A 27,853-nucleotide genomic window follows, 5' to 3' on the forward strand; every position below is an offset into this window, starting at 1 on the left:
AAAGGGAACCACCTGCAGGTACTTCCCTGCGTTGGAAAGAGTCCTTCACAGTTTCTTTTCATAGGTCTTATCGTTCTCTCTGAGGATGATGGCTTCATCATGTTTTACTTCTATTCCCATCCCACATTCCAGCGCTACAGGTCTGAATACTCATGGCCTTACATCTCTCTCATCTCAACTAAGCAGCTAGTGAGGACACTCTCACCACAACACAGGCACAGAAGAATGTGTGATGTCTACAAATCTGGCACCAAAGATGAACAAACACAACAGTGGAGATATGGAGACAACTGGGAAATAAAGCAAGTAGAAGTTATCTTTCTATATGCATTCTCAGTTATGCAACCTGGGGCAGGTGTTTCCTCCACGCACAGAATCCACTATGCTAGATCTTTACCTTGTATATTTTCTATGTCTCATCTGGGGCTACATTATCACTACTATTGGAATTGTTTCTCCTACTTATGGGGTATCTATTACACACCCAGTACTAGCATATGTGTATGTTTGCTTCATATGCACATGAAAACAACACCCACCCCCCAATGACTGGGGGCACATAGCTGTCTTACCTGCCATGATGGCATGCTTTAGAGCCTCTGGCTAAGTCCAGATTTCACCATTCAAACTATAGCAGGTTTAAGCAAGCTCTGGCCTTCTGTAAGGGACACAGAGGGGAAAGCACTGGGAGAAAGGAGACCCTGTTGGTCACAGGGGCAGATTAAAACTGTCTTATCAAAAGTTACATTATCTTGTGAGTCTGTAGGGTGTTGTCTAGGGAATGTACTAGTGAGAGGGGCTGGTGTCAGTCAAGGCCCTATAAAACTCCTGGCTAGGGGCACCTGGATGCCTCAGTAGGTTAAGCATGTGGCTCTTGATCCCATAGTTAATGGGTCTGAAGCCTGTGTCTGGCTGTGTGCTGACAGCAAGGTTGTTTGGGATTCTCTCCCCACTGCTTCGCTCCTCCCATGCTTATGCTCTGTCTCAGAATAAACTTAAAAACAAATGGACTGGCTGTGCAAAATGAATGCCAAAGAGCGTTTCACGGGGGACCTTAGGCAAATGGTCAGCAGTACCCCTCTAGACCCCATAATATATCCATAATAATATCACAGTATTCACAAAGAGGAGAAAATGGTATAATGGATAAACGAGAGGAAAAATAATGGCACATTATGTAAATCCTAAGGCCATGGAGAAAACGGATTACTGGGTATGTTATGCCGTTGTGTTAGGAAATGAGTTATAGATTCCATCAGTTACCTACAACCTTAAATACAAGAGAATGTGGTAACATTTTGGTTGGATCACACTTCATTCATTACACATCCATGTTAACATATTAAAAACCATTATGTTTTATTAATTAAAATATATTAAGTTCACACAGACCAATTTATGCATTTCAAATCCACTCGACTCAACAAATCGTTAAAAATATAGAATACAAGTGGTAAAAAAGCATTCATGTGTTGATGTAATGACAGGGGAGTAGTGATTTCCATAAATATCAGGCCAGAGGTAAGTGTTGAGAGATGTGGATGTACAATTTATGCCATTTGGGGGAAGAGTTAGCTAGGCTCTGGCTGCCATCTGTGAAGATGTCTTCATTGCAGCCACATCAACTCATGTGCTCTGACTATTGCTCTTACAAAGATCTATCAGTGCACTGGACTGCCACCTCTTTTGCCTTTAAGACCTTAACGTAAAACATTTTCTTTCTAATATTCAGGAAGTTTTTAGAGTTAATAAATGGACAATGGTGTTCTCAACACCTGTCTCATGACAACTTACATCAGTGGTATAACCACAAACAGCATCTCCATTTAGATTTGCTTCAGCTGTTGTGCATCAAACTATCCTTTATCTTCTGTGGAAAATTAGACATGCCTTGGTCCCATCTAATAAAGAAGGGCATCTCATACTTTTGATTCAACAAGTCATCCACATGGTTTCACACATCCACCAGGAATAAATGAATATTCCGAAGGGATTTGAGAGTAGGAATACATTAATATTTGCTAGTCACAAATCCCAAAGAGGGTCAATGTAAACAAAAAAAACCCCAAAAAACAAAAAACAAAACAAAGCACATTTTGAAATTAATTATACTTATTCAAAAACCGATCCACTAGATCTTTAGGACCAGAATAGCATATATGTTTTCTAAGTGTCTAACTCTGTGTTATTCCTTGTAAGTATTTTGAAGCAATGTCTGAATGAAATGACAGATATACTCCTTTCTACTTGATTTCTGTAACATGATTCACATGTGATGTTCAATGAAGTACTTTTGTAAATCTATCTTTCCAGTTACTTTCTTATATGCATCTCTTGTGTTTCCTAAAGTGTATATTTAAAATGAGGGTCTTCATTCATTACATTTCTAGGGTTTGCATCTAGGGTGCATTTTGTGGTATCGAGCAAAGATTGAATTCCAGGTAAAGGCATGGCCACTTTCCATTTCACACTTTGGCTCTTATGTGATAACTAGAATGTGGAGTAAGTTGTGACTTGCAGGGAGAGCTGGCACATTCTTTACATTTGTACGGTTACTCTCTAATAGGAATTCTCTGATGTCCCTTAAGGGCTGGGCACCACTTACAGGCAGTGACTTACATTCTTTTTACATTATCAGGTTTCTCTCCAGTGTGAATTCTGTGATGTCGAGTAAGGATTGAGGACCAGGTAAAGGCCTTGCCACATTCTTTACATTGGTAATGTTTCTCTCCAGCATGAATTCTGAGATGTTGAATAAGGCATGAATGCAAGCCAAAGGCCTTGCCACATTCTTTACACTGGTGAGGTTTCTCTCCAGTGTGAATTCTGAGATGTTGAATAAGGTGTGAGTGCCTGGTAAAGGCCTTGCCACATTCCTTACATTGGTGAGGTTTCTCTCCACTATGAATTCTGAGATGTCGAATAAGATTTGAGTACCTGGTAAAGGCCTTGCCACATTCCTTGCATTTGTAAGGTTTCTCTCCAGTATGAATTCTGAGATGGCGAGTAAGGTTTGAGTGCTCAGTAAAGGTCTTGCCACATTCTTTACATTGGTGAGGTTTCTCTCCAGTATGAATTCTGAGATGGCGAGTAAGGTTTGAGTGCTCAGTAAAGGTCTTGCCACATTCTTTACATTGGTGAGGTTTCTCTCCAGTGTGAATTCTGTGATGGTGAATAAGGACTGAGTGGTAGCTAAAGGCCTTGCCGCATTCTTTACACTGGTGAGGTTTCTCTCCTGTGTGAATTCTGAGATGTTGAATAAGGTGTGAGTGCCTGGTAAAGGCCTTGCCACATTCCTTACATTGATGAGGTTTCTCTCCACTATGAATTCTGTAATGTCGAGTGAGGTCTGAGGGTCCTTTAAAGGCCTTGCCACATTCCTTACATTTGTAAGGTTTCTCTCCATTATGAATTCTGAGATGTCGAATAAGATTTGAGTACCTGGTAAAGGCCTTGCCACATTCCTTACATTTGTAAGGTTTCTCTCCAGTATGAATTCTGAGATGGCGAGTAAGGATTGAGTGCTGGGTAAAGGCCTTCCCACATTCCTTACATTTGTAAGGTTTCTCTCCAGTATGAATTCTGAGATGGCGAGTAAGGTTTGAGTGCTCGGTAAAGGTCTTGCCACATTCTTTACATTGGTGAGGTTTCTCTCCAGTGTGAATTCTGTGATGGTGAATAAGAACTGAGTGGTAGCTAAAGGCCTTGCCACATTCTTTACATTGGTAAGGTTTCTCTCCACTATGAATTCTGTGGTGTTGAGTAAGGTGTGAGTGCTGGCCAAAGACCTTGCCACATTCTCTACATTGGTAAGGTTTCTCTCCAGTATGAACTCTATGATGTCGAATAAGGTTTGAGTGCTGGCTAAAGGCCTTATCACAATATTTACATTGGTAAGGTTTCTCCCCAGTGTGAATTCTGAGATGTTGAGTAAGGGTTGAGTGCTGGCTAAAGGCCTTGCCACATTCTTTACATTGGTAAGGGGTCTCTCCAGTATGGATGCTCTGATGTCTAGGAAGGTAGGAGTGCCTCCTAAAAGCTTTGCCACATTGTTGACATTTGTGATGTCCCACTCTGATACGGATTTGCCTGTGTTTATTTAGTGATGAGTAGTCCTTAAAGGTTTTACCAGATTCTTCACATTTGTACAATTTCGTTCCAGCATGCATTCGCTGATGTTGAGATAGTGCCGAGTGCCAATGAAAGACTATGCCACATTCCCTACAAGTGTACCTTTTCTCTCCAGGACGAATCGTCCTATGTGCATGTAGTCTTCGTGACTGACTCCACACACTTCCAGATTTATTACACATGTATGTGTTTTTTCCCACACAAATTGTCTGATGATCACCAACACTGGAGGACTCCTTCAGATCTTTCCCACATGCATTATATTTATAAAGATTTTCTTTTATAAGCATACTCGTCTGTATAATATGTTTAGATCTTTGAGACAAAACTTCCTTACCTTTATTACATTCAAAATGGTTATCTGGCAAATGAGTACATAGACATTTGTTAACAATTGAGCCTTGGTTAAATGTTTTCTCAGATTCACTGCAAGGAACAATTCTATGTCCATTGAAAATACTCTCGTAGTTTTGTAGGGTTGACTTCTTTGTGATGTGCCCCTCAAATTGACACCCCTTAACAATTTCTTCTTGATTTTTAAATTTATGATTTTCAGAAACAGTTGTCTGAAAGGTCAATCCGATCCTATTTTCAAATTGGTTCAAATACTTATTTTCCACCTGAATGAGGTAACTTTCCAGATTTTCCAAATTTTCTTTCGACAAATAATTATGTTTGAATCTTTGACTTGAGTTTTTGGTGATGGAAACACACTGCTTTGTAGAAGTAGCTAACTTACAAGGGGAGGTTTTGCAAAATGCTTTATATCCTTCACCATATGGGTCAGTGAGATTCTTCCTATGGGAAGATGTCTCTGTTTGGAAATGTCCGTCATATGTTTGATGCCCTTCACTCTCCCCATCGTTGTCACAATCTATCATTAAGTGTAAATTCTCAAGGGTACTATGTTCACCGATTGACACTTTTTGGAGAGAAGGTTCTAAGTACGGCTTTGGCAGGAAATTCTGGGTGCATTGTGAAGATACAGCTGAAAGATATCAAATAACAGAAAAGTAAAATCATCCCACTTACTACTCTCAGATGAATATACTGAAGACTTCTATTATGCAACCTTAGAATCAATCAGAAAACATCGACTAAATGTTTGAGAAGGAATCATCAGGACTTCATTCCTTCATGGACACATAAAGTTGCATGCAACATACTGACCATATGTCCTAATAGATAATTCTGTAGTACTGTCATGCTATCGTAGAAATCATTTTCTTATACCTTGAATGATCAGGAAAACTACCACATGAGCCCAAAATCACCACAGAGGGAAACTTAAACATAAAACTGAAATCAACAAAATAGCATACAGTAAAACTAAGACCATAGCAACCAGAGGAAGCATTGGCTTTGAGAAAAAATGAACAAAATTGATAGACCTTTCAATCAAATCAGAATGAAAGAGAAACGACCAACTAAAGCAGCAGTGAAGTGAAAGCAGACATGTTATAACTGACACTGTTGAAATAAAATGAATAAAAGAGGCAACAATGGATAATTATATGCCCACAAATTGATACCAACAGAGGATAATGAATTCAAATAAGGTATAACCACCTATACTCCATCATGAAAACAACAACAAAAAAAATCACTACTGCTGAGTAGTAAGTAGATTCAAAGAGTAATTTAAACAAATACAAACAAAAAAACAAACTAACTCTAAACAAGGAAAGCTGCTATGTCCGATAAATTCAGTGGATCATTCAAACAAGCATTTCACGAGAAAGTACTTAAAATCTCCTTGAGTATTTCCAAGGAGTGAAGATAAGGGAAAATATGAAAATACTCTGTGGTACCAGCATTACCAGGTTACAAATGAAAGGAATAACTACTGTAAAGAAGGCTACAAACTCCTAAAAATCTTATCTCTGTTCACAGATGACACGATCTATAGAAAACCCTAAAGGATCCTTATTTTTATTTTGTATTATTTTGGTCATCGCTTGAGTTATTTCTGCTAGGTTTTCTACTGCTTTCGAGTTTTCTATTTTTTAATGCCATAAATGCTTCAGTTAAGGAAAACATCGAAATTAACAACATTACACCAAAAGGAACTAGAAAAGGAAGTCTGTTAGCTGAAAGTTTGTAGAGGAAGAAATTACAAAGCAAAATCTGAAATTATTTTATTTAGAAGGAAACATGAGAAATAAATGAAATAGAGACCAGAATAAAAAGGTAACATAACATTGAAAGTAATGCCCATGTAACAAGAAAAATAACAAAATTGGTAATGCTTCAACTACATATACATTGATACCCTAACAAATCAAATAACTTAGAAAAGAAATCCACTGGGGAGCAGTGGAAAACAACCTGTTTCTTTTCTAAGAAAACAACCTGCAGGTGTCTCTATGTCTAAATGAGTCCTTAGAGGCAGCATATAGTTTTTTATTTTTTTGTTTTTATCTATTTTGATATTCCTGGATCTGGAGGTCTGTTTTCTTCCAGGATTATGGAAGATTTCTGCTAATATTTCTTAAAATAAAGTACTTCCACCCCCCCCTTTTCTCTCCCTTTTGCTTCTGAGAATCCTATCATGGAAATACCATTACGTTTGATGGAGTCTCTGAGTTCCCTGAGTCAATACTGTTGCATGATTCTTCTCCTGTCTTTTGCTTAGAGTCATTATTTTTCTTCATTTTTTTCTTCTTCTAGGTGACAAAGTCATTCCTCTGGTACTTCCAGGCTGCTGTTCACTGCTAAGCCTGTTTCCAATCTTTTCCTTTTCTTTACTTAAAAAAAAAACTGTTTATTTTTTAGAGAGATACAGAGAGTGAAAGCACAAGAGAGGCAGAGCAAGAGAGAGAGAAAATCCCTATCAGACTCCAGAGGCAGTCACTGCAGAGAACAAGTTGGGGTTCTGTCTCCCAAACCGTGACATCATGACCTAAGCCAAAATCAAGAGTTGGATGCTTAATTCAATGACCCACCCAAGTGTCCCTCAATCTCATTCATTGCACTGTTCTTCTCTGTTTGATTCTTTTTTAGCTGTTTTAGCTCCCTGGTAAGGTTCTCACTATTCTTTTTTCAACCCAGAGAGTTTCCTTATGAATTTGCCTTCAATTCTCCATCAAGCATGTTACTTACAACCATTTCACTTAAATCTCTCTTCATGGCCATATCTTCTTCTTTGACTTTGGATAAATTCTTCCACCTTGGCATTTTGTCTAAGGCCCTGCCTTCCTCTGTATGTTAGAAAAGACAGTTATGTCTCCCGTAGACCATTTAGACAGCGGCCTGTAGATGCTCTCCTTGATTGCTATGGACAGTGTAGGGTCCCTGGCCTGAACATGGTAAGTCATAGCTAGATGCACTGCAGTCTGCTTGTGAATTGAGACCTGACATCAACTCCACCAGAACTGAGGCCCTCCAGAACTGTTTGGTCAGGAAATGAGGTGTGGGCAGCAACTTGTGCAGGTTTCTTGGAGCAGGGACCGACCTTGCTGAGAATGAGGCAGGCTTGAGAGAGAAGGGCAGGCCCACCAGAGCATAGGCAGGTGGGAGCTTGGAGTAAGGTAGGCAGACATCCAGGGTCTCTACTGAGCTACTTCCCTCGGGTGGCTCTGTGTTTATGCTGAGGGGCAGGGAAGAGACGGGGCTCCAGATAGAACGTTTTTGACCTCAAAACTGACATTGAGGGTGTAGTCTTGTGAGATTTCTCAACATCACTAGAGGCAGAAAAAGACAGAGAACTGACAGAAGTCTGTTCCAAGATAACAATGAGGTTAGTCCATGTGAAGAAATGATTTGTTCAAGCCAATGAAAAGAAAGCATGCTCAAACATTTTCAGAATACATTGAAATTTGTAGCCATGTTGGGGAAAGACAAAGAATAGAAATCTATGTCTGTACGCAAACCACACAACACAGCTATTTTTAATACATTTCTGATTGGAATCGTAAAGATAATGATATGTTTGGAAAAAGAAAAAGATTTGTGCCTGTGGTTTCAATATTAGAGAAGATTTCTAAAACATATTTTAAAAACCCACTAGCCATGAAAAAGAATTATAGAGGACCAACATTTATGTTTCTTGTTCTCAGTGGATCATAGAGATGTGATCAGTTTGTGAAATTCTACTGAAGTGTTCCCTTATGATCTGTACATGTGACTTCACTTAAAAAGAAAAAACTCATCAAAAAATAGTAGTCAATAGATAAGTATCAGTGTACATATAGTAACAAATTGAAATTAAATATAGAAAGTAATGTCACACAGTGATTAGATTTTAAAAGCATGCTTCAAAAAAAAAAGTATGTTTTAATTTCTACCTAAAGTAATATGTTACTGAGTATACAATGTCCAGAGAAATAGAATGAAATTTAGAACTATTTTCTGAATATGAATACAGGGAAACACAGGAAACAAATAAAAAATAGGTAAGGTGTCTGGAAAAAACAAACGTGGTAAATCCAAACCACAATATCTTCATTAGAATTCTAAACGTAAGTAAACAATATGTTCCTGGCAGCTAAAATTTGCTTGAAGATAGTCCATTGAAATTTTCCTAGAACTATACCTACAAGAAGACGATAAAAATAGGAAAAGAAGCAAAAGATAACAACCATGCAGTCATAACCAATCAAACAAGCAACAAAGCAATATATCATATAGAATAATCTTTAAAAGGAAGGGCTTTGGTGGCTCCTGGGTGGCTCAGTCTGTTGAGCGTCCGAATTCAGCTCAGGTCATAACCTCGTGGTTTGTGGGTTCGAGCCCTGCATTGGGCTCTGTGCTGACAGCTCGGAGCCTTGAGCCTGCTTCGGATTCTGTGTTTCCTTCTCTCTCTGCCCCTCCTCCACTTATGCTCTATCTCTCACTCTCTCTCAAAAATAAATAAATGTAAAAAAAAATTTAATGAAAAAAAAGGAAGGACTTTGTCACTGTATTAATAGTGTTATTTTTCAATATCAAGTTACACTATTTTAATATTCTACTCCATGGATAAACAATCTTAGTGTGTGTGTGCATATTTATACACACATGTACACTTGTATTAAGCATACAAATATAAATACATGTATATAGGGAAACCTTTCTTAGCTCATGAGACATAAAAACATTCATCATAAAGGAGTGACATCACAAAAATAGTGACAGAGGTAATTCCCACTCAGTACTTCTCAGAGTAAGCTCACCTGGCAACTATTCACATGAGACATCACTGGGGAAATCTCAATACCCCAAAACAACAGGTATTGAAAAGCAATTCTTGTCCTTCTGTTGAGCCAATGTGAAATGTGGGTAGCACATGCTACCCTACTTTATCTTATTGGTTTCTACAACTGATAGATATCCTCTTCCCACTCAGGTCCGAATGGGTGTAAGGACAGCCCATGCTGTGAAACATCATAGCGTCATCTAGCCTAAAAACTGGGTAGGCTGTTTAGAGCAGAAATATGCTCAGTGCCGGTGACTGGTGACCAGCTTCCCAAGTAATCAGTGCTCTGCACACAGTTCGGAGCACAGACTTGACTCAACACAGGGCTGAGTGGATGTGAGGAAGGTCTCTGCCAGCTGTGGGTCAGGATCCTTGGAAGAACACCCATCAACACTGGATCAGACCTATATTGGGCTTATATTCCTGCGATGCCAGTGCTTTGAGGAACTACCCACATGCCTTGCTGGTTCTAACTATTAGTGTCCAGCAGCCATCTTCCTCTTCAACACCATCTCTGGCATGTGACATCTTCAAGCTATGCCCACAACATTCTCCTCTCCATCAACCTCCACAAAACTGGGCCTGGGAAAGGACAGACACCTATGGCATCCAACATCATCTTGTCCACAGTACCACTAGAGAATTTAATCAATCATGAGAAAAGGATCTGACTCAATCCCAGAAAACCACCACGTTGATTCACAAGTCCCCATCTCCGTCACATTTGTTCATCACAATAAGTTTTCAAAGACCTTGCAGTGACCAAAGGGAGCTTCTTGTCAGAGCTTTCATCACATTTCAGGAGTTTCTCATATTTGCTTTTAGTAGGAACTATCTTCCTCTCAAAGTATATTATCCTCATGTTTTATCTGTCCTCATAATTCTCTCCATACCAAGTGCCTGAGGGAATCCTGTGTACAATTGATGTTTTTTTTTTTCCTGTTCCTTCCATTGAAGTGGTGTCAACAATGTATTGCGATATTAGAAATGGCTCAGTTGATTCAACTACCAAGCATTTCTTTTATATTAAAAAATTCTAGGAACGCCTGGATGGCACAGTCAGTTTAGCATCTGACTTCAGCTCAGGTCATGATCTCACGGTTTATGAGCTTGAGCCCTGTGCATCAGGCTCTGTGCTGACAGTGCAGATCCTGCTTGGGGTTCTCTCACTTTCCCTCTCTGTCCCTTCACCATTCTCTCTCTCTCCCTCTCTCTCTCTCTCTCTCTGATAATTAAGCATACTTTTTAAAAATTTAGGGGCGCCTGGGTGGCGCAGTCGGTTAAGCGTCCGACTTCAGCCAGGTCACGATCTCACTGTCCGCGAGTTCGAGCCCCGCGTCGGGCTCTGGGCTGATGGCTCAGAGCCTGGAGCCTGTTTCCGATTCTGTGTCTCCCTCTCTCTCTGCCCCTCCCCTGTTCATGCTCTGTCTCTCTCTGTCCCAAAAATAAATAAACGTTGAAAAAAAATTAAAAAAAAAATTTAAAAATTCTAAGCTACTAAAAACCAAGAAGAGCCAGCATGGCTTTTGTGGGAGGGGGCAGTCTCCCTAACTGAGGAAAGAACAATCATGATGGCTACATCACTGGAATGGAGATGAGGAGACAGAAGAACTGGAGAGGATTTGGAAAGAAAACGAGTAAAATTTACCCTTCTATAATTCAGAGCCACTCGTGCAGCCTAGGACAAATGTCCTTCCCCACATGAAGGATTCATGCCAATGCTTCAGCCTAGATTTTTTTAAATCTCTTATCTTGAGCTGCATCATCACTCTTAATAGAATACTGTTTTCTTCCAACAGTTAGAACATCTACTAAACTCTCAGCACTGTCCATGTTCCTTTCAAATAAATGTGAAAACGACCCATGACTCACGGTTCTCCAAGTTTTCACCTCAGCAAATTCTTCCACTAAAGGGAGTAACTTGGATGAGGTGACTCCTGAGAAGGGAAAAGAATAGTATCTAAAGAAGTTTTACTCAGTGTTCTTCTCTAATCAAGAAGGAAGGGAATGTATCAAATAAACTACATGGAATTTAATACACTCCCTGTAGAATTACTCCCATATTCAAAGTAACATTTGAACACCATGTCATTTCATGCACACTAATCTTAAAATCACTGCAAAAGTCATAGAAGCAATAGTTTATAAACTGTGGAACTTGGAAACAGAGTACATCCTACATGAGTAATAGCCAGGTAGGCAAGACAGGATTTGCATGGGGAAATTCTCAAACCAAGATGCACAGAGATATAGGACACATACAGTCAATACAAACAATGTAGAGAAGTATTCCCAATTTTTAAAAATCCGTAACATTTTTGGTTGTGAGGAAATTATCATTTTTGAGATTTGGAATATCCTCATTTGAACAAATATTCCCATTCCTTCTGAAGATTTAGGTTTGCATACACACATATACACACGTGATCTAGTTTGCATACATACATATACACACGCTTAATTCTTCCTAACTAGGACTGTTATTCCAAAATCATTCTTTAACTTAATATAAAATATTGTCTTCTGTGCATATCAAAACCATAAACATCTGTGTTCCATATGCTCACAGAAACCACAGAAGGAAAAAACTAAACTAAACTAAACATATAGGTTAAGACTTTAAATAGTGATTGAGTTCTGTAGAGAGGTCTTATATTTGTAGTAACTTTGTTCAATTAGCCCTTGTTAAGTAGAAACTGTGAATCATTTTGTGAGCCCAGTATCAATAAACAAAAGAGAAATAATTGACTATTGATAGACCATGGGGTATGTATATAATATGTCATGGGGAGCAAGACGTAGAGGTCAAGGATGAGCACAGGCAGAGGGAATGGCAGGAATTGGGACAGATGTCTTTTTTGGGGTGCATGGTTGGACAGCTGTGGAGCTCCTGGGCTAAGTCTAGAATGCACAATTCACATCAAAATGAGTGGAGAGTGGCAGACGCTCTCTGCAGGGGTCTTCTCTAAAGGATGTGCAAGGTAAATATACTGAGAGTGGGCACTCTTACACAAATGATGATTGGGGAATTCTTATCAGGAACTTCTGTTTGCTTGTGACTGTGGGGCTGTTATCTAGTGACTTTGCTATTGGGTGGAGCTGGAGTCAGTTCAAAACCCCCTGCAGTCAGCCTGGTTATACAAAATGGATTCCAAGGCAGCAGTATCAGGAAATTGTTCAGGTACATTCTCAATAATACTCCAATATCATTCTTATTAAAAGCACCTAATGCCCCAGCACTTACAAAAGGAAGAAAAGATATAATATGTAAACTTAGGGAAAATTAAATTCAAATAATTTGAGGTTTAAGGCCACTGGGGAAAAAAATTATTAGTGATAGCACCGCACTGCTTAAACAAGTACAAGTGACCCTTGAATAAGGCAGGGGTTTGGTGTATCCACCACCCATGCAGTTGAAAATCTGTGTACAAGTTTGACTCCCCAACACGTCATTTTAACAGCCTACTACTGACAAGAAAAGCAGTCAATCAATATATACTTGATATTTTATAGGTGTTTATTATGGTATTTCTACCACCAAGGAAGCTCAAGAAAAGAAAATATAAGACAATTCAAAGGAAGAGAAGTTATATTTACAGTACTGTACTATAAATAAATCTGCCTATAAGTTGGACCCACACAGCTCAAACTCATCTTGTACAAGAGTCAAGTGTACTTTGTGTTCCTGTTTACCTGCAACCTTGATGAAGATGGGGCAGGCTAAGTTTGCATTAGGATACCACTTCTTTCAGTATAAATCCGTGTTAACATATTCAAATCCATTCAGGATGATTAATGAATATATATTAATTTCAAATAGACTTTTAACAAACCACTACAAAATCACTGTGTGATCCTTGGTCAAAATACACATTAAAATCTTTCAAGAACCACTCTTTTTCCTCTAATGTATTGATTTGTGAGTTGTACTTTCCATGTTGTTCAAACTAAGGCTAATTATTGAGTAAAAGTAGATCGACAACCATCTTTCACCCCTTTAGAGAAGAGTTAGCTATACTTTCCTCAGATATCCGTGAAAATCTCTTGATTTCAGATACATAACTAATATTCTTGACTTGTAACAATTGCTATTATGACGATATACTCAGGCGTTCATGAGCTACCACCGTATTTTTTCTACACACGAATTGGCAAAATATTTAAATTCAGAACGTTTCTCTGTCAAGCATCTTTTTTTTGCAAAACATGATGCCTTGAACACTTCTTGGTGGCTGATGTCACTCTTATATATCCATCACAAACAGCAACCGCACGTAAGATTCCTTCCTATGTAGGGCATACCAGAGTCCTTAATCTTCCCAGGAAAAAATAGGTAAACATGAATTTCCTATCATAAAAGAGTCCCTCATGTCTGTGAGACAACAAAAATCAAATCATTTTCCATGCACAGAAGCACTAAAGCCATAGCATGACATGATTTATGGGTAAAATTAGTAATATATGCCATGTTAAATAAACCCTCAAATATGGAAAATAGAAAAAAGGAGACAGACTGAGAATAACTGTCCTTCTCCAGACATCCATTCTGCCTTGATCCTTTCAGACATCTTAAAACTACACCTGACCATTCAATAGCATGCATCTAAACTGTGTGTGTCCATTTATACACAGGTTTTCAAAAAATACAAACCCATTCACTACTGTAAATGTGTTTTCATTATACTTTTCTTAATCTTTTGTTTTCTCAAGCTTCCTTAATCCTAACAATACCATTTATACCACAGACAACTAAGAATGGGATGATTGACTGGTAATGTTGTAGGTAAGCCTTGGGGTCAACAATAGGCTATTTCCATGGAATAGTAGGTATGGTTTTAAGTTCTGAGGACTCAAGAAATACTCAGATTTTCCATGATGGAGGGGTTAGTGCCCCTTATGCCTACACTGATGGAAGTGATATCCAGGTTTCAACTTTGGATTTTCCTCTCCATAAACACTCTGATTTAGAATCATGTCTGAAAAGTGGTATTGACTTACTTCTTCCTGAGGTGAATTCTCTCATTTTATTTAGATTTGCCTTTTCATTCCATACTTTGCCAAATGTCTACATCTTAGTAAAGTTTTTATCCTTTATAAAGGCTTTGGTTTTTCCTGAAGTGTATATTAAAACCCAAAATACTTCCTCATTCATTACATTTCTAAGGTTTCTATCCAGTATGTTTTCTCTGATGCTGAGGAAGGGTTCAGTTCCAGAGAAAGAGGTTGCCAATATTCTGACATTTGTAAGTTACCTCCCCAGGATGTATTATCTCATGTTGAACAGTTTTGCTTACAAACTAAGTGCTTCATCACATTCTCTACATTTGTAGGGTTTCATTCAGTGTACTCTCGCTGATGTTCAGAAATTTTGTAGTTGGGCTTAACAACTTTGCCGGGCATGTGTTTGTGTGTTTATATATATTTAAATACATTTATTTAGCATTCTCCCCAGTATGTACCTCCTTAGGTAGAAGCGTATTGAGTGGTAAAGACTTTTCCTCATTGTATAAATTTGTTAGATTTCTTCCCATTATGAAATACATCTCTGCTGTTGAGTGAGTTTTGAAGACTAGCCAAAAGTTGTCCAGAGTGATTACATTTGTAACTCTTCTACCCAGTGTGGATACAATCATGTACAATCAGATTTGAGGTTACAGAGAAGACTTTTCCACATTTCTTAATCTCATACTTGTTCTCTGGAAATGGAGTTCTCTCATGTCTATTAACATTTCACCCTGGATTCATGTTTCTCCCACACTCAGTGCCTTGGTACCCTCTATCTCCTCTATAAACACACAGTAATTACAGAAGCTAGAGGGCTCAACTCAAGGCCTTCCTAAGATCACAGCACATAAATACTTGCTCCAAATTGTCTTATATTGTAACTATTGAACAGTGATGTATGGATTAAACCCTCCTGTATTTATCAAAATCAGAGCCTTGGGAACAGGGGGATTACGTGTTGGTGGAAGTGTAATGAACCCTCCAAACAGGGCTTCTCAAATCAATCACATTTAGAATTTTTATCTTCCTTTCCAAATGCCTAACTCTCAGAATATTTCAGGGAATGGCTAATCCAACTTTATATTTGAAATACTTCCAGTGACTATTTTCAGTATGGACGAGATGACTTTTCAGCATTTCGAAACGTCCTTCCAGAGAATATGTTTGTTTAAAAATGGATTTTTGACTACTGCTTCAAAGACACTGTTCTGCAAATAACTGACTTAAGGTGGGGTTTTCCCCAGAAGGTTTTCTATCCTTGATCTCTTCTAGCAGTAGCATTTCATTACAGATAATTGTTCCTGTTTGGTTATACCCATTATAGTAAACATTCTGCAGTTCACTGCACCCCATCACCTTGCCCATCATCCCTTAAGTATAAATAGTCAGGACCACAGTGTCCACTTCTTCCCATAGCACTGTACCAAAGGACTCTTGTTGGTTTGTCTACCAACAAGCCTAGGGTGTTATGGAAAGATACAACTAACAGATACAAAAGCAGTCATCACACTTACTACACTGACATGCATATATGTAAGTACAGTAATGTGCAAAATACCCATGATAGGATACAACCAGCATGGAGAAATAGGAAGCACCCGGACTTTGCTCCTCCATGGAGACAAAAATAGACCAAAGGACTTTTTGAGGGCTCCAGAAGCCCATTAGGAGAATACAGCACACACAGTCAAGTACAAATGAAGAAGAGTCACATGGACACTTGCCTACAACAGCTGCTCACCCTCCCTGACACTCCATGGCAATACAGTGAGAAAAGTGTTCCCTCTGTTGAGGACAGAAACAAATATATGTTCGACGATCTGGCTTCTTCACTGTCCTGAGGGGCTCCCTTCTGTCATTCATGACATGGAAATCAGAAGGAATGAAAGCATCCCCTGGATACTCTGTGTTGGCTGCTCAGACAGAAGGTGAGCATTTGTTCAAACACGGGAGAGACTACAGAGCTGAAGACAAACCGAGACAGGAAGGTATCACGGGCTCTAAAAAGTAACCGCATTTCTAAACTTGGCAGTTACAGAAATTCAGACATGACAAATGCCCAGAACGTGTGTCACTGCCCCAAGAATTACTATATTTTGTGTTCCTCTTTACAAATCAAGTCCATCATCCGGGGCCTAGAGGCTTCGTTTGTTTTGTTTTGTTATGTTTTTATGGTTTGTTTGGGTTGTTTTTGTTTGTTTGTTAATTACCAAATGTCACCCAAAGATATCAAGGGATGCAAAGAAAGAGGAAATCACGTTCCAATTAGAGGAACAAAATATATCTCCAAAACTGGTCCTAAATTAATAAAGTAGTATTAATTGCCTGACAAGGAATTCAAAATAACCACCATAAAGATGCTCATGGAGGAAGAAGAAAAATAGATAGGTAACTAAATGATAGCACGAAAACTATTCATGACCAAAATGTAAAGCCAAGGAAACAGAACATATCACCAACAATGAACAAGAAATTGGGAGATGAAGAGTACAATTGCTGAATTTAAAAATACACTAAGGGGCAACAACAGACTTGGTCAAGTAGAATAAAGAATCAGACAACCTAAAGTACTCTTGTGTTCAATACAAAGGGCAGGGTCTATGGATTCATGGAACACCAACAAGTGATCCAATATGTACATTATGAGAACCCCTTAAGAGTGGGGAGGGAAAGGGGGCAAAGCATTGACATGAAGAGCTGAAGTCTTGTATGTGGAAAGAAGAGACAATTGCAACAAGCTCAGTCAATTCACAGTAGGATAAATATCAAGACGTGAATACAGTGACACCTTATATTTAACCCTATCAAACTCACAGGCGAGAAGAGAATGTTGAACCAGCATGACAAAAGCAACTTGTCTCGTCCAAGAGAGCTCTTATACGATTAGTAGTGGGATGATTAGTAGATCTTATAGGAAGAAATGCCAGTGTATTTAAGTATTGCAAGTTCAAAACATGTCCACTAAGAATACCCTACCTGGCCAAACTGTTTTCCATGAATGTAGAAATGGAGACTTTCCCAAGTAAAAACCAGTCTAAGTTTCCAAGTAGACCTGTCCTACAGGAAATATTAAGCAAATCCTTCTGGTTGAAATAAGAGGATTGTAACCAGTAACTAAAACCACATAAGAACATAAAGCTCTCTGCTAAATATAAAAAATACACAATTGGGGCGCCTGGGTGACTCAGCTGACTAAGTGACTGACTTCTGCTCAGGTCATGATCTCGAGGTCCATGAGTTCTACCCCCACCTCAGGCACTGTGTTGCCAGTCAGAGCCGGGAGTCTGCTTCGCATTCTGTGTGTCTGTCTCTTTCCACCTTTCCCCCATTTGTGCTTTCTCTTTCTCTCTCAAAAATAAAAACACATTACGAAATCTAAAAAAACTACACAATTATAGAAACCTGTCGCATTGTAATGAGGTAGAACAAGTCATTTTAATTTCTGCTACAATACTTTTTTCAGTAAGAGTATAAAAAAATCAGGGGTGCCTGGGTGGCTCAGTCAGTTAAGCATCAGACTGTGGCGCAGATCATGATCTCGCCGCTCATGAGTTTGAGCCCCATATTGGGCTCTGTGCTATCAGAGCCTTCTTTCAATCCTCTGTCCCACTCTCTCTCTGACCCTTCACTGATCCTTTGCTCTAAATAAATAAAAAAAGAAACAAACTTAAAAAAAAGAGTATAAAAAATCATAAATGTAGGTAATAAAGTACTTATGAAAAGATAAAATTTGTGGCATCAGTAAGTTAAGGTGGGCACAGGGGTGGAGATGAAAAGTATAATGATTGTGTATGCAACTTAGAGTATCAGTTTAAAATGAGTTTTTATACCTTGAAGTTGCTTTAAATAATCTTTATTAAACCACAAATACTACAGAGGACACACAAGTTAATGAGAATGGTGCCAAATCATGTCATGGGAATAGCACCACAATTAAGGATAAAAATTCTAAATTTGACCCAAATCAACCACAAGAAAACATTTGGAAAGGTAACAAATACTTGGAGACTGAAGAACATCCTACTAAAGAATGAATGGGCTAACCAAGAAGTTAAGGAGGAAATTAAAAAGTATATGGAAGCCAATGAAAATGATAACACCACAACCCAAACCTCTGGCACACAGCAAAGGTGGTCATAAGAGGAAAGTTTATAGCAATCCAGGCCTTCCTAAAGAAGGAAGAAAGATCTCAGATACACAACGTAGCCTTATGCCTTAAGGAGCTGGAAAAAGAACAGCAAATAAAACCCCAAACCAGCAGAATACAGGAAATAATAAAGATTAGAGCAGAAATTAATGCTATCAGAACCAAAAAAAACAAGTAGAACAGATCAATGAAACCAGAAGCTGGTTCTTGGAAAGAATTAACAAAATTGATAAATCAGCCAGTTTGATCAAAAAGAAAAAGGAAGGGACCCCAATAAGTAAAATCAAGAATGAAGAGGAAAGATCACAACCAACACAGCACAAATAGGAACAATCATAAGAGAACATTATGAGCAATTATATGCCAATAAAATGGGCAATGTGGAAGAAATGGACAAATTCCTAAAAACATATACACTACCAAAACTGAAACAGGAAGAAATAGAAAATTTGAACCACACACATAACTAGTAAGGGAATCAAACTGGTAATCAAAAATCTCCCCAAAACCAAGAATCCATGGCCAGATGGCTTTCCAGGGGAATTCTACCAAACATTTAAGCAAGAGTTAACACCTATTCTCTTGAAGCTGTTCCAAAAGATAGATATGGAAGGAAAACTTCCAAACTCATTCTATGAAGCCACATTGCCTTGATTTCAAAATCAGAGAGAGACCCTACTAAAAAGGAGAACTGTAGACCAATTTCCCTGATGAACATGGATGCAAAAATCCTCAAGAAGTTATTAGCCATCCAGCTCCAACAATACATTAGAAAAATTATTCACCACAACCAACTGGGATTTACACCTGGGATGCAGGGCTGGTTCAATATCTGCAAAACAAATCACGTGATTCATCACATCAATAAAAGAAAGGACAAGAACCATGCGATCCTCTCAATAAATGCAGACAAAGTATTTGACAAAATACAGCATCCTTTTTTGATAAAAAATCCTCAGGAAAGTAGGGATACAAGGATCACACCTCGAGATCATAAAAGCCATATATGAATGACCCAATGCTAATATTATCCTCAATGGGGAAAAACTGAGAGCTTTCCCCCAAAGGTCAGGAATGAGACAGGGATGTCCACTTTCACCACTGTTATTCAACATAGTATTGGAAGACTTAGCCTCTGCAGTCAGACAACAGAAAGAAATAAAAGGCATCCAAATCGACCAGGAGGAGGTCAAACTTTCACTCTTTGCATATGACATGACACTCTATATGGAAAACCCTAAAGATTCCACCAAAAATTGCTAGTACTGGTTCATGAATTCAGCAAAGTTTCAGGATATAAAATCAATGCACAGAAATCGGTTGCATTCTTATACATCAACAATGAAGCAACAGGAAGAGTAATCAAGGAATTGATCTCATTTACATTTGCACCAAAAATCATAAAATACCTAGGAATAAATCTAACCAAAGAGGTGAAAAAGCTATACACTGAAAATCACTATAGAAAGCTTATGAGAAAAATTGAAGACAACACAAAAAAATGGAAAAAGATTTATGCTCCTGGATGGAAGAACAAATATTGTTAAAATGTCAATAGTACCCAAAGCAACCTACATATTCAATGCAATCTGTATCAAAATAACACCAGCATTCTTCACAGAGCTAGAACAAACAATCCTAAAATTTGTATGGAACCAGAAAAGACCCCAAAGAGCTAAAGCAATCTTGAAAAGTAAACCAAAGCAGGAGGCATCAGAATCCCAGAGCTTCAAGCTATACTACAAAGCTGTAATCCTGAAGACAGTTTGGTACTGGCACAAGAACAGACATGCAGGTCAGTGGAACAGAATAGAGAACCCAGAAATGGACCCAGAAATGTGTGGCCAACTAATCTTTGACAAAGCAGGAAAGAACATGCAATGGAATAAAGACTTTCTCTTCAGCAAGTGGTGCTGGGAAAACTGGACAGCGACATGCAGAAGAATGAACCTGGACCATTTTCTTACACCATACACAAAAATAAACTCAAATGGATGAAAGACCTCAAAAGGTAAGCCATCAAAATCCTCGAGAAGAAAGCAGGCAAAAACCTCTTTGATCTCGGCCGCAATAACTTCTTACTCAACAAGTCTCCGGAGGTAAGGGAAACAAAAGCAAAAATGAACTACTGGGACCTTGTCAAAATAAAAAGCTTCTGCACAGCCAAAGAAACAGTCAACAAAACTAAAAGGCAACGGACAGAATGGGAGACAATATTTGCAAACGACATATCAGATAAAGGGTTACTATCCAATATCTACAAAGAACTTACCAACTGAACACCAAAAAAACAAATAATCCAGTGAAGAAATGGGCAAAGACATGAATAGACACTTCTCCAAAGAAGACATCCAGATGGCCAACGGACACATGAAAAAATGCTCAACATCACTCATCATCAGGGAAATATGAATGAAAACCACCATGAGATACCACCTTACACAGGTCAGAATGGCTAATATTAACAACTCAGGCAACATCAGATGTTGGCAAGGATGCAGAGAAAGAGGATCTCTTTTGCATTGTTGGTGGGAATGCAAGCTGGTGCAGCCACTCTGGAAAACAGCATGGAGCTTCCTCAAAAAACTAAAAATAGAACTACCCTATGACCCACCAATTGCACTACTAGGTATTTATCCAAGGGATACAGGTGTGCTGTGTTGAAGGGACACATGCACCCCAATGTTTACAGCAGCACTATCAACAATAGCCAAAGTATGGAAAGAGCCCAAATGTCCATTGATGGATGAATGAATAAAGAAGAAGTGGTATATCTATAGAATGGAGTATTACTCGGCAATCAAAAAGAATGAAATCTTGCCATTTGCAACTACGGGGATAAAACTGGATGGTATTACACTAAGCGAAATTAGTCAGAGAAAGACAAATATCAAATGACGTCACTCATATGAGGACTTCAATAGACAAAACAGATGAACATAAAGGAAGGGAAACAAAAATAATATAAAAACAGGGAGGGGGACAAAGCATAAGAGACTCACAAATATGGAGAACAGACAGAGGGTTACTGGAGGGAGTGTTGAGGGGGGTGGGCTAAATGGGTAAGGGGCATTAAGGAATCTACTCGTGAAATCATTGTTGCAATATACGCTAACTACTTTGGATGTAAGTAAAAAAAAAGTAAAATTCAAATAAACTATAAGAAAAAAATCCTCATAATAAAAGTTATGGAAAAGAGTATAATAAAAAAAATCTAAACTTGATACAGTGGTAGAGAATTACTATTATTATTATTACTTGTTAATTAATTAATTAATTTTTTTTTGAGAGAGAGAGCAGGGGAAGGGCAGGAGGAGAGGGAGAGAGAATCCCAAGCAGGTTCCATTCTCAGCTTATAGCCTGACATGGGACTCAATCTCATGACCCTGAGTTCATGACCTGAACCCAATTCAAGACGCAGACATTTAACAGACTGAGTCACCCAGGTACTCTGGAGATATAGAATGTTGGACAATTACTTTCAATTCATAAAAGAGATTCTCTCATGCAAGGAGAATATAAAGTCACCAATAAATATAAGATGAAATTAATGATCTATTATGACAACTGACCAAGACATTAGTTGTCTATTATTATGACAATTCACCGAGACATGATAAAACATTCACTGACCACTAACAAAGGAAAGAGAGAAATATGATGAGTCCCAAATTATGTATGGGTCATATTTATACAAAGAAGTACATACATAATTTTACTGGTAAAAGGCATGGCTGATTCATACTTGACTTCCAGTCACATGGTCTTAAAATGTACTCGATGAATACTGACATCCTGTAACAAGATATACAAGTAAATGAAACTACAACGAACTCATGTGTGGAATGTTGCATACAAAAGAAAGCACATTATTATAGAATGCAAAGCCAGAATCAGACAAAATATAACTCCAACCAGTCTACATAAAAGAAATAGATTAATCCTTTTAAAGGAAATGTACTATGTAACTATAATTTTAAACTTCAACTACGGACCCATGAAAAAGAAGCTTTTGAATTGTCATGTCTTCATTGGCAGTTCACAGGAAAGATATCCATTAAAATCAACTACTGAAAAATTTTACAAATAAGCACGTAAAAGACATTAAAAAGGAATTATTTTCTTAAGATATTCCTCTTCTTACACAGAGTGTAGGGTATAATCCATTCTTTAGAACCAAGCTGACTAAAAAAACCTTTCTAAATCAACAAACACTGCCAAAGTTGGAATATATAGTGACAATCACTTCATAATCAAATAAATATTTGGAATGAAATTCAGATACATGCTGAGGAAAGTGGGAGAATAATCTCGTGATTAATTTTTCCTGAGGTAAGATTACATTTATGAACAATCCTTTTTTATTTCTTTAATATGGACTTAAGTATTTATTTACATCAATTACTTTTGTTTTAAAGTTTATTTATTACTGAGAGAGATCACACAAACAGTGGAGGGGCAAAGGGAGAGGGGACAGATGATCTAGAGCAGGCTCCATATGTACAGCAGACAGCCCCATGCTAGGCTCCAATTCCCCAACTGTGAGGTCATGAACTGAGCCCAAGTCCAATGTTCAATTGACTGAGCCATGCAAGCACCCTCTACCTCATTTCCTATAAGGCACATACCCAGGTCATAGAGAACTTTTGATTTAAAAAATCAGAGATGCGTCTCATATACAAGTTTTTAGAAAGTGAAGACACATATGAAAAAGTCACAGGAACTTCCAAGTATACAAAATTATAAAATAATGCAATTACTAGGAAATAAAGGTAATGATGGAAACTTTATTATAGGCTGTAGGTTCTAACTTGTAAATGTTCTAGCTCCCTTATGGCATTAATATATAGGTAATTATGAAACACATAGATACATGAAATTATTTCACCATTGAGTAGTGGAACACAGAGTGGATTTTTCAAATTTTAATTACTACAAAGACACATAAACTTTCGATGTGAAATAAAGGATTAGATTTTCTCATTTGAGGGACATGTTCTGTGATCTTATGAAATTACTGAGCCTCAATTTTGTACACTTAAGATTAAATCCTCTGTAACTTTGGAAATCCTAAACCAGAAAACATGAGATCTCTGTCTCCAGTGTTCTCAAGGCTTCTGCCTCAAACCCCAATGGGCCCACCACTACCCTCACACACTTATCACAAGCAGCAAAACAGAATTTAAAAATGACTTAGCATAGAGTTCCTCAGAAATACAGAGAGATCTTCTAGGGCTCTCACAGCAATGGAGAAGCTCTCAGATTATGGAGGTCCTCACCATGGATATGATAGACCTTCCCTGGAGCTGAGGGCGACTCTTCGGAGAATCAAAGACATGATGTGTTAGAGAGCAGATGTCCCTCTGTGAGAGGGAAAGACATAAAACTCAGCTTTGCAAATGAATTTCCATTCAAGGAGAGCTACCTGAACAACATTGTAAGATCCATCTTCCTCCTTCACATTTGGACCTCACCTGTGCCGTGTGCGTCACTCCCACCTACCTGGGTGTGAGGCTACTGTCTTTTTTCTCTTCACACCCCACAGCTCCTTCTTTTGCTCCAAAACGATGACCAGGTCTGGTTTTGACACAAGACCTGTTTATCAGAACGAAGGAATATAATTATTGCTGGAGTTTCTACCTTTCGACCCAGTAATGTACTCAGCAGACAACAAGGGACATGGGAGAATTCTAAAAAATGATTTCCCAAACACTGTTGCACAAGAAAAACTCCCTTTACAACATGCAGGAGGACTTTCAAACATTCACATCATGACCTGCCTTCCAAGTGCTACCAATACAATAAGGAGTAAAAGTTGGAGTTTAAGATGTGGGCCATACCGTCTTATGCCACTCAATGTTTAGAATTGCCATTTATCTACAAAAAATGATGATGGTACCTTTAAAAGATAGGAGGCTAAAGCTGAAAGGGAAATATCATGAAGATATTTCTCTATGTCTACAAATCCCCATTTCTATCCCTTGCTGCAGGGATCTGAATCCCAGTCATATAAAGGGGGAGCTTCCAAGAGACTCTTCAAGGGAAGGAACAAAACCCGAGCGCGGTTTGGGAAATCTAGAAGGAGATATCCTCACCCAAGAAGAGGAGGTGTCCATAGGTCTCTAACATCACATCTCTGTACAGTTCCCTCTGACTGTGATTCAGGCATCCCCACTCCTCCTGAGAGAATTCGATGGCCACGTCCCTGAAGGTCAGCAGTGTCTGCAATAAAAACCACAGTTATGAAGTGGCCATTGGCAGAGTTCATAATGGTACCTAAGATGCAAGAGGGAGTAATGTCACCAGCTAGATTCCAAGAGTTGTTCTTCACCGCTTACCTACTTGTACCCACGGACCATACTCCATCATTTTACTTCACCTCTTTTTTCTACCTTGTCTTTTACTTCTGGCAAAACACCCTATGGACAGAGTCTCCTGTCATGCAAACAGAAAACATACAGCAAAATGTAACAACCGCCCTAAGGAAGAGCTTGGGCATGGCAACTTTGTGCTTAACCCCTGACTCATACCTATGCAGATGGACGACTGGGTTAACTCATGGAGTGAGGACAGTTACCTTGTCCCCGTGTAATACCAAAATCTCCACCCAAGGGGGAACACAAACCTCATTTACATAACACATAGCGTATGTACGGAAGTGTTTTCCGTTATGTTCCGTTATGTTCCGTTAAGTGCCACGTTATGCCCAGTTCAGAGAAAATGACATGGCTCCACTTCCTAATTGTCCACCCAAATCTTAAATAAAAGGAAATAGTCACGCCCCTCCCTCTTGCTCTGTGCAACTCTCCTTTGGAAGTTATTCCCTCTGATCTGCTTATTGGCTGCAAATCAAGATTCCTGTGTGTGACGACCACACGTGCTGCACTTTCTATCTACGACTCTATTATATTTGAGGATTTTAACACACAAACATGTCAAGTATGTGAATCTTGTTTTCATTTTCTGAAAATATAAAGCATCACCACCTGGTGATGAGACCCTTTTGGTGGCAGAACATCAAGGGGACAGATGACTCTTTCTACTCATAGAAACTCCCACATGTCATCAACTCTAAAGGCAGCTGCCTTGCCTTTCCAACTCCTACTAAATTCTCAACTGGCCAACCTCCACTCATCGGTAGGAACTGATTCAGCAGGAAGAAGCTACTGAAGAGGAGACCTTCCATCTTTAACAACCTTAAAGATGTAAGGGTGTAATTCGTTCACGTGGGGAAATGTAGCTTCAATTAAATTTCCTTACACCTTGGAGCCAATGATAGGCACCTGAGACATGCAGGATATGCCCTTCCTCAAGGAATCATAGCTGCTATCGTGCCTCAATGTTTAATTTTTATTAAATACTTGAAACAGGCAGAGTATGACATTCCTTTATCAATGGGCTCAAGGCAAGTGTAAGGAAATGTAATTGAAGCTACATTTGTTTTGGCTTGGTTCTCCTCACCAGAAACTACAAGCAAAGAGAAACCCAGAAGAAAGAAGTTTCCAGCTGAAATGTGATGCTTCTGCACTTCACTCAGTAAATCTAAGATCCTTAGCAAAGATAGGGGGGGAAAGATCAACGTTATAGGGGAGAAATCTGGCAGAGTGAACCAGGCCAGTTAAAGAAGTGAACACGAAGTGTAAGGAAACAAATTGGTATCAGTGCCTAAGACACACCAAAGGACACATGATCCCTGGTGTGTTCTGTTGGCCCCCAAACAGTAAATCTGATTGTCAGTCTAATTATGAGAGAATACAGTGGCTTTATACAAACTTCAATCACATATACTTTCAGTAGAGGCTGCTTTGAGGCAAACAGGCTTGAGCACCAGATTGTAGAGGAGTCCACAGGGCCCACCTGGCTGAAGAGAGGCAGGCCCAACAGGTGACCTGCCTTAAAATATCTATAGGCCCTAACGAACTAACAAATGGGTACTTACAACCCATTTGTAACCCATTACAACCCAGGCAGAATTACCACATGAGGGAAAATTCCTTAAAAAAATTTCATGCAAAATTAGCCCCTGCAAAATTAGCCCCAAGTCACTGCCTCAAGGCAGGAGCCTCTCCTCTGCTGTCCTTCCTACCACTCCCTTGAGGTGTGTTCATAAATCTAATGTCTTATTCTGCCACACGTGAATTATTTTCACCACTGATGCCCTCAGCTTCCACAGGATCATCGACCCGTATTTGGGAGCCCCATCTGAATGGGAGAAACACCACTTTTAGATGGCTGTTTCCCTGTCCTGTCATGTCTAGTATATTTTAAACAGATTATCTTTTCCACATTTTACACCAAGACTGTTCCCCCCCCCCCCAATTTTTTAACTTTCAAGTTATTCAGGCCTCATATCCATCCTGTGTTTTTTTGCATTTATTATTTGGTACAAAAAGGTCGTTTTATTATAACACAAAGAGAGGACCTGTGGGCACCAAGATCCACAGTGGGGTTGTGAAGAGTGATTATGCAGCTGGGGGAGGGAAAGGTAAAAGGGAGGTCTCCAGAAGGATTCCCATATGCTTAAGAGGGCTCCTAAGATACTGGGGGCCTTGTATTTTTCATTTTCTTAATCCTGCTCTACAGACAGGTACTAAATGGGGAACTAAAGGGGAACAGTTCTCCTTGACTGAAATCCCACCACCAGACCCCATCAGCAACAGGAATCTTGGACTCAACACCTTCCCCTTTGGGTCTGTCCTAAAGGGATTATTTGCAATATTTGCAGGACTTTACCTCAAAGTGACAAGTGTTGACATCCTAGTGAAAGCCTTGTTTGAGAATACAGAGAAGATTCCTGCTTATAGGGGGGAAGAGTTCTAAAGACCTAACCTTGAGTATCGTTCCTGAGAAGGTTGTAAAGCTTTGGTGAAAACATAAGGCAGAAACACCAAACACAGAGAAACCAACATATGCGATTTCTAAATGCATGGAATTTTAAGGGGAAAAGATGACACGGCCTCCGACCTGGAACACCAGGCTTACCTGAGAGCTGGACATTTCTTCTTTCCCCTCGTCCTCTAGATTTCTTTCTCAGAAGGTATTGGTGGAGAAATCACGCATGCATCAGGAGAAAATGCCCTTAAAGGCACCAACAGAACGTCTTCAAAAGAAAACTGCTCACTGGCAGGCGGGACTGTGAAATGCAGAAGGACAAAACTTCCTAGTTTTTTGTGTCAGGAACTTTTCAGAAATGGAGACTACGTATTTGGTGCCCAATCTCTGAGTTTTCCTTCTATAGTTCCAGTGGCTTCCACTCCCTCAGACACCCACAAATTCTGCTACAGCATAGGAAGAGTGTGCTGCGCAGACCTAATCCTCTGACACTCATGTAGACCAGACCCCATTACCTCTCCTTGAGCAAAAGCCTGCACTCAAATCTCATAAATTAATGGGAA

General features: G+C 39.0%; 1 protein-coding gene across 3 annotated transcripts; it reads right to left on the reverse strand.

Moving 5' to 3' along the window:
• Positions 1–1,387: 1,387 nt before the first annotated feature.
• Positions 1,388–27,710, reverse strand: LOC125152967 (zinc finger protein 678-like). Of its 3 annotated transcripts, none has more exons than XM_047835724.1 (4): positions 27,441–27,710; positions 24,554–24,680; positions 23,961–24,053; positions 1,388–5,119 (listed from the first exon to the last, which is right to left on the reverse strand). In XM_047835724.1, exons 1-4 carry the CDS (start codon positions 27,453–27,455, stop codon positions 2,616–2,618), a joined length of 2,739 nt encoding a protein of 912 aa, XP_047691680.1. In that variant the 5' UTR covers positions 27,456–27,710; the 3' UTR covers positions 1,388–2,615. The 3 variants fall into 3 exon arrangements, with proteins under 3 accessions (XP_047691680.1, XP_047691681.1, XP_047691682.1); XM_047835725.1 differs by lacking the exons at positions 24,554–24,680; positions 27,441–27,710 and adding exons at positions 22,168–22,253; positions 23,738–23,821 and having other exon boundaries at positions 23,961–24,048; XM_047835726.1 differs by lacking the exon at positions 1,388–5,119 and adding an exon at positions 22,840–23,821.
• Between the last annotated feature and the right edge of the window lie 143 nt (positions 27,711–27,853).

This window comes from Prionailurus viverrinus, chromosome E2, assembly GCF_022837055.1.
Source record: "Prionailurus viverrinus isolate Anna chromosome E2, UM_Priviv_1.0, whole genome shotgun sequence".
Lineage (NCBI taxonomy): Eukaryota > Metazoa > Chordata > Mammalia > Carnivora > Felidae > Prionailurus > Prionailurus viverrinus.

Coding starts and splice junctions, on each gene's coding strand:
- LOC125152967 (XM_047835724.1), bottom strand. Junction 24,054..24,553: donor TGGACACCTCCTCTTCTTGG/GTGAGGATATCT, acceptor TCTGATAAACAG/GTCTTGTGTCAAAACCAGAC. Junction 5,120..23,960: donor GACAGTAGCCTCACACCCAG/GTAGGTGGGAGT, acceptor GATATCTTTCAG/CTGTATCTTCACAATGCACC.